The sequence below is a fragment of the Oncorhynchus mykiss genome, chromosome 6 (genome assembly GCF_057628025.1).
Source record: "Oncorhynchus mykiss isolate SJ-2025 chromosome 6, ASM5762802v1, whole genome shotgun sequence".
NCBI lineage: Eukaryota > Metazoa > Chordata > Actinopteri > Salmoniformes > Salmonidae > Oncorhynchus > Oncorhynchus mykiss.
Window position 1 is genome coordinate 6,449,149 of NC_143027.1, and position 7,388 is coordinate 6,456,536.

Genomic DNA, 7,388 nt, shown 5'->3' on the forward strand with positions numbered 1-7,388 from the left:
TGAGGGAGTGCGCCAGTGCGTGCATACGTTGGGAGAGGGTTGCGAATGAAGATGCACCCAGTGTGTGAAGTATGAACTTTTATGTCGCCCCCTTGCAAGCCACAAAAAAAGACGGAACTCAATGTTGGTGCAAAGGCGGCAGTGGTATAAAGTACTTAAGTAAAAAATACTTTCAAGTACTACTTAAGTAGATTTTTTGGGGGGGTATCTGAACTTAATTTCTATTTTTGACAACTTTTACTTTTATTTCCCAACATTCCTAAAGAAAATAATTTAAATTTTTACTCCATACATTTTCCCTGACACCTAAATATAAATACCTAAATATAAAAAGAACAAGAAAATGGTGCCATCTGTTTTGCTTAATATAAGGAATTTTAAAATGATTTTTACTTTTGATACTTGAGTACATTTAAAAACAAACACCTTTAGACTTTTACTTCAAGTCGTATTTTACTGGGTGACTCACTTTTACTTGAGGAACTTTCTATATTTAAAAGGTGTCTTTACTTTTACTCAAGTATGACAATAGGGTACTTTCTCCACCAGTGCTGACTATTGTATGCCCACAGGTTTACTCAAGACAAAACAGTCCTCTTCTCCGTTGCCCTGCAGCGATATCATAAACGTGTCATCACTCATCCGATTCATTATACACAGCCTTGCGCAACAAACACAAAACCTTTCTGTTGAGTATAATATAATAATATTATACATTTTTTTGAACATGTTTTTTTTCTCTTATCATGACAGTGACATATAAACAGCCTGTACTGAGGACCACCAATAGGATCGCGATACGATAAACAATAGTAACAAATTGTTTGCTTTGTGACGTGATGACAGTTTGGCTCCAGTTGATACTTTCTCTTTCCCGCCACTTAGCATTCCTCGGTTGGGACTATCCCGAGCATGATGAGCAGCAGTTTACTGTAAGTGTACCAGTAAAAAAAAAAACAGACATAAACAATGATAGAAAACGAGAGTGATTTCTGCGTAAAAACGCCAGAGAGACTTCACCTCTCTGTCTCCATCTTACTTCATCAGCCATGTCTGCCTCTGAGACTCAATAATTCCATTCAAGATGGCCGTGTCATTTTACACTGCATAAGAATGGCCCTTCCTGGGACAATCAAATCTATTGATTGAGTCACAATTTGCTGATTTCCTGATATGCTTCACATTTTGCCATAGGTTGGAGGCAAATGTTTTTAATATGATAAGCGATGATCTATGGGCCCCATCCCGGTCAGTAATTTGACCATGCTTGCTACAAGTTTAGATATCTGGCGCTAGACTAACTTTTCCAAAAAGGTAGTCATGTAGCTGACATGGGCAAATTGAGTGACAGTGATTTGATGCACAACCAAATTTTGAAATGGTATATTTGATTATTCTAACTCAAGAGTAAATTGATACCCCGACTGAGTTCCTAAAAACCAAACAAAAAGGGCTGCCAGTTGCCCACCACTGTCCTAGACACATTATTTCATCATCAAGCCAATCTCAGAATTCTACAGAAGAGAGAGAGAGAGAGAGAGAGAGAGTACACTTTCTAGGTCAAAGAGGTTGCAGTGAGAGGAGGCATAGAATCAGAATGACTGCAATGGATTCTAATTCTAGATTTCACATCATGTTTTTGAACCAGGTCTGGTATCTGTGTCTGTTGATGCCAGTAAGGGGTGATAACAGACTCTCTACTTCCATAAACAGTGGGCATGTCTGGCATACCGATAAGATACCAAGACACAAGACCAATATGATGCCCTCATTGCCACCAGAGGGGATTTCTGCACAGAGACTGGCTGTGTGTTTGGGACCATGCATGCGTGTACTGTTTGTTTCTGTGGATGTTTATGGTTGTCCTTTTAAATAAAAGAGGACAATGAGAATTTTCCTTGGCCTTGTTTAGAGAATCATTTTAGACTGAAGTAGTTTGTGATTCCCACCATTAAAACAGTCAGAGGGGAATTTGAAGTGGCTTGGCTCAGGATTGTGACCTATTAGAATTGAATGTGGTGAATGTGCTGTCAATACAGGGGGTAAAAACATTGACTGACAGACAGACAGACAGACAGACAGACAGACAGACAGACAGACAGACAGACAGACAGACAGACAGACAGACAGACAGACAGACAGACAGACAGACAGACAGACAGATAGATAGATAGATAGATAGATAGATAGATAGATAGAACCGTCCAGAGTAGTGATGCTAGTCGGGCCAGCGCGTGTCGGCAGCGAACGGTTGAAAAGCATGCATTTGGTTTTACTTGCGTTTAAGAGCAGTTGGAGGCCACGGAAGGAGTGTTGTATGGCATTGAAGCTCGTTTGGAGGTTAGTTAACACAGTGTCCAAAGAAGGGCCAGATGTATACAGAATGGTGTCATCTGCCTAGAGGTGGATCAGGGAATCACCCGCAGCAATAGCGACATCGTTGATATATACAGAGAAAAGAGTCAGTCCAACAATTTAACCCTGTGGTACCCCCATCGATACTGCCAGAGGTCCGGACAACAGGCTCTCTGATTTTACACACTGAACTCTGTCTGCGAAGTAGTTGGTGAACCAGGCGAGGCAGTCATTTGAGAAACCAAGGCTATTGAGTCTGCCAATAAGAATACGATGATTGACAGAGTTGAAAGCCTTGGCCAGGTCGATGAAGACGGCTGCACAGTACTGTCTTTTATCGATGGCGGTTATGATATCGTTTAGTACCTTGAGCGTGACTGAGATGCACCCGTGACCAGCTCGGAAACCAGATTGCAGAGCGGAGAAGGTACGGTGGGATTCGAAATGGTCAGTGATCTGTTTGTTAACTTGGCTTTCAAAGACTTTAGAAAGGCAGGGCAGGATGGATATAGGTCTATAACAGTTTGGGTCTAGAGTGTCACCCCCTTTGAAGAGGGGGATGACCGCGGCAGCTTTCCAATCTTTAAGGATCTCGGACGAAACAATAGATTGTGGCAGCTTTCCAATCCTTGGGGATCTCAGACGATATGAAAGAGAGGTTGAACAGACTGGTAATAGGGGTTGCAACAATGGCGGCGGATAATTTTAGGAAGAGAGGGTCCAGATTGTCTAGCCCAGCTGATTTGTACGGGTCCAGGTTTTGCAGCTCTTTCAGAACATCTGCGATCTGGATTTGGGTGAAGGAGAAGATGGGGGCCGCTCAGGCAAGTAGGGATGCTACCAGGATTCCTCCAGATGTGACGCTTGTCATTCATAACAAAGAGTTCAATCTTGGTTTCATCAGACCAGAGAATCTTGTTTCTTAGAGTCCTTTAGGTGCCTTTTGGAAAAATCCAAACAGGCTGTCATGTGCCTTTTACTGAGGAGTGACTTCCGTCTGGCCACTCTACCATAAAGGCCTGATTGGTGGAATGCTGAGAGGGTTGTCCTTCTGGAAGTTTTTCCCATCTCCACAGAGGAGATGGTCACCTCCCTGACCAAGGCCCTTTTCCCCGATTGCCCAGTTTGGCCGGGCGGCCAGCTCTAGGAAGAGTCTTGGTGGTTCCAATCTTTTTCCATTTAAGAATGATCAAGGCCACTGTGTTCTTGGGGACCTTCAATACTGCAAAAGTGTTTTGGTGCCCTTCCCCAGAGCTGTGCCTCGACACAATCCTGTCTCGGAGCTCTAAGACTCTTCCTATAGTGAGAGAAAGTTATCTTGGTAAATTTCTTCATCTTTGGCTGACTATTCCTGCGGACTACAAGGTCTCCCAGCCAATGACCTCCGTGCACTTGACCCTGCGATGAACAGCTGTCATGTTGTAACTTCCTGATACCATGGAGGGGTTTTCCAGTATGTTCAAAGCATGTTGACACTATTACTGTTAAGGCCCTCTTAGCTCTCATACGGGCCATTCCACAGTAACAGAATTGTGCTGAGACTCAGATATTTCACTTAAAATGTATGCCAAACAAAGCTACTGACAGGAAGTCCTACTGCAAATTAATTTTGTCCCACACTCTTCGTTGGAATGTTCCCTCTCTGTTCCTCTGTAGTCAACCGACCGGGGAGTTTCAGTAGTAGAAAGACAGACCTCTATCTTCAATGACTGGCATTTGTAGATAGACAGCCTGAGGGCACACACGCGCACACACAACCTTGCATGGATAATTGAACATCTCATTTGATAAGAAAAAAACAGATACCGTAAACTCCAATGATCTGCCACCGTTACAGAGGTGGGCGAGATTGATTGACAGACAAGGAAATAGAGATAAAGACAGAGAAGGAAGAATGGAGGGAGACAGAGTGAAATAAGGAAGGAGAGAGAGAAGGAAGGAGGCAGAGAGAGAGAGAGAGAGAGAGGGAGAGAGGGAGAGAAGGAGGGAGAGAGAGAGAAGGAGGGAGAGAGAGAAAGAAGGAGGGAGAGAGAGATGGACAGAGGGAGAGAGGGAGAGAAGGAGGGAGAGAGAGCTGGAGGGAGAGAGAGAGAAAGGAGGGGGGAGGGAGAGAGAGAGAGTAGGAGAGAGCGAGAGAGGGAGGGAGGGAGGGAGGGAGGGAGGGAGGGAGGGAGGGATAAAAATATAAAGATTAAGGTGAATTTACGGGACTAAGGCGGAGTCTTTCACTTTGTTCCAAGTCATAGTGAAAGAGAAAGAGACAGTCAGGTGTATAAATACACCTGTACCTCTCAGCATTCTCCCACTCTCTGTCATCCTCAGACTCTGTCATCCTCAGACTCTCTCTCATCCTCAGACTCTCTCTCTCTGTCATCCTCAGACTCTCTGTCATCCTCAGACTCTCTCTCTCTGTCATCCTCAGACTCTCTCTGTCTGTCATCCTCAGACTCTCTGTCATCCTCAGACTCTCTGTCATCCTCAGACTCTCTCTCTCTGTCATCCTCAGACTCTCTCTCTGTCATCCTCAGACTCTCTGTCATCCTCAGACTCTCTCTCATCCTCAGACTCTGTCATCCTCAGACTATCTGTCATCCTCAGACTCTCTGTCATCCTCAGACTTTCTGTCATCCTCAGACTCTCTGTCATCCTCAGACTCTCTCTCATCCTCAGACTCTCTGTCATCCTCAGACTCTCTCTCATCCTCAGACTATCTGTCATCCTCAGACTCTCTGTCATCCTCAGACTCTCTGTCATCCTCAGACTCTCTGTCATCCTCAGACTATCTGTCATCCTCAGACTCTCTCTCATCCTCAGACTCTCTGTCATCCTCAGACTCTCTGTCATCCTCAGACTCTCTCTCATCCTCAGACTATTTGTCATCCTCAGACTCTCTGTCATCCTCAGACTCTCTGAAGCAGAGCTCTCAAAGCAGTAATATGGCAGCTCTTTTCTTCATTGCAACACTCTGCTTGGGCTACGCAGCAGGTAAAAGACACACACACACACACACACACACACACACACACACACACACACACACACACACACACACACACACACACACACACACACAGGGACAGAAGAGTTCTCAGGAAACATTCCTCTGCAGTGATTGACTTAGAAAGTTGCACCAGCCTGGGGTAGTTACACAAGTAGAGCCTGGATCACTCATATTGGCCTCTCTCTCTCTCTCTCTCTCTCTCTCTCTCTCTCTCTGTCTCTCTCTCGCTGTCTCTCTCTCTCGCTCTCTCTCTCTCTCTGTCTCTCTCTCTCTCTCTCTCTCTCTCTCTCTCTCTAGCTCTCTCTCTCGGGCCATGTTTTTTTCATCCTCTATCTCTTCTTTGACCATTCTCACCCCCTTCTCTCTCTGTCTCTCTCTCCTGCAGCATTCTCAGAGGTACTCGTGGACTGCTGTCTGTCAACCACTGACATCCGTTTCCCTCGCCACTTTAAGATGGTCTCCTACCTGCTGCAGACTACAGACAGAGGCTGTGACATCGATGCCACTGTGTGAGTGTCTTCCTCTCTAAGACAAATTACTTCTCTCCCACTATATGTAGGCTACTTAGCATCTCTTCCACTATATGTAGGTTACTTAGCGTATCTTTCACTATATGTAGGCTACTTAGCGTATCTTCCACTATATGTAGGCTACTTAAGCATCTCATCCACTATATGTAGGCTACTTAGCATCTCTCCCACTATATGTAGGCTACTTAGCATCTCATTGTATTTTCAGGCTGAATAGAACTGTTATAAACATGATATGACACATGTTATAAGCATACAAGAGCACGATTCCAAGTGTATTATAATCCCTAGTTTTAGAAACCACATTACTTAAAGGCAGGTTACAGGTCTTGTCTTACACTCCTAGGCAGTTTGGAGGCCTGCCAGATTCTGCTCCCCATCAGTGGCTCACTGATCTCACTAGGTGGTGCCTGGAGCACTTTTTTGGCAATCGCCTGTCTGATACTGTTGTGGATATTGATGATTATCTTTGATACGGATCTATTTGTAAATCGTATCCCTCCAGGTTTATCACCAAGACAGGGGCGAGACTGTGCTCGCCCCATCCCGCAGAGAGCAAGTGGGTGGCAGACTACGTGAAACGTCTGGAGCGAACCATCTCCCTCCGGAGAGCTAACTCACCTGAGGAGTAAATGAGGTTAGTTGTTACTCTATGTTCACACACGTGACAAATGAAATAATATCCTACTTTCCTGTGCTTGTCTCTCTTCATTAAGGGCTCATAGTTTGGCTAAACTGCATATATGTATTTATTTTTTGTTTTCTTATATATATATTTAAAAAATTATGTTTAATTACAAGGAATCTGCTGCAGTGTTTTTTTTCACTCACAACTCAACATTTCAAGATTCTCTATTTTAATATCTGTCCTCTCTGGTGTCTGTCTCCCTCACATGATGACCACAGCAGAGTAAGACCAGGAGAGGAGACGTGGAGGAGTGGACGAGACATTCATTTCAACCTTTTTTTAACTGAAGAGTCGTCCTAGATACTGTAGCAGACCAAATCGTTTTTACAAAATACTGTACAAGAAACCCTTGTGAATAGTGCATACTGTAAATTCATATCATAACAAAACCATTTCCCATCAATATATTTAGAGATGTGTTAGATTGGTTTTGTAAAATGTTATATTCAAGTTGTACAATTTGTTAGTATGGTTTGGTGGGTGGATTCGAGAAAATGTTGACGTGAATGTCAGCTGTCATGAAAATGTATATTTCAAATGAATATTTCCAATAAAATATAGTTTTCTGTAAAATGTTTGTTATCTGAGACATGATTCTAACCAAAATGCAGAATCAGTAGTATCTGCTATAGTAACTACCCCAGGGGCAGCAGAATCAGTAGTATCTGCTATAGTAATTACCCCAGGGGCAGCAGAATCAGTAGTATCTGCTATAGTAATTACCCCAGGGGCAGCAGAATTAGCAGTATCTGCTATAGTAACTACCCCAGGGGCATCAGAATCAGTAGTATCTGCTTTAGTAATTACCCCAGGG

The 7,388-nt window shown here is 43.8% G+C and overlaps 1 protein-coding gene across 1 annotated transcript; it reads left to right on the forward strand.

Annotated features, from left to right (window-relative positions):
* The first annotated feature begins 4,636 nt into the window (after nucleotides 1-4,636).
* On the forward strand, nucleotides 4,637-7,147 carry ccl19a.2 (C-C motif chemokine ligand 19a, tandem duplicate 2). Its single transcript, XM_036979293.2, has 4 exons — nucleotides 4,637-5,340; nucleotides 5,742-5,865; nucleotides 6,392-6,523; nucleotides 6,793-7,147. Exons 1-3 carry the CDS (start codon nucleotides 5,292-5,294, stop codon nucleotides 6,516-6,518), a joined length of 300 nt encoding a protein of 99 aa, XP_036835188.2. The 5' UTR covers nucleotides 4,637-5,291; the 3' UTR covers nucleotides 6,519-6,523; nucleotides 6,793-7,147.
* The last annotated feature ends 241 nt before the right edge of the window (nucleotides 7,148-7,388 follow it).

Coding starts and splice junctions, on each gene's coding strand:
- ccl19a.2 (XM_036979293.2), top strand. CDS start 5,292: ATGGCAGCTCTTTTCTTCATTGCAACACTCTGCTTGGGCTACGCAGCA. Junction 5,341..5,741: donor CTGCTTGGGCTACGCAGCAG/GTAAAAGACACA, acceptor TCTCTCCTGCAG/CATTCTCAGAGGTACTCGTG. Junction 5,866..6,391: donor TGTGACATCGATGCCACTGT/GTGAGTGTCTTC, acceptor GTATCCCTCCAG/GTTTATCACCAAGACAGGGG.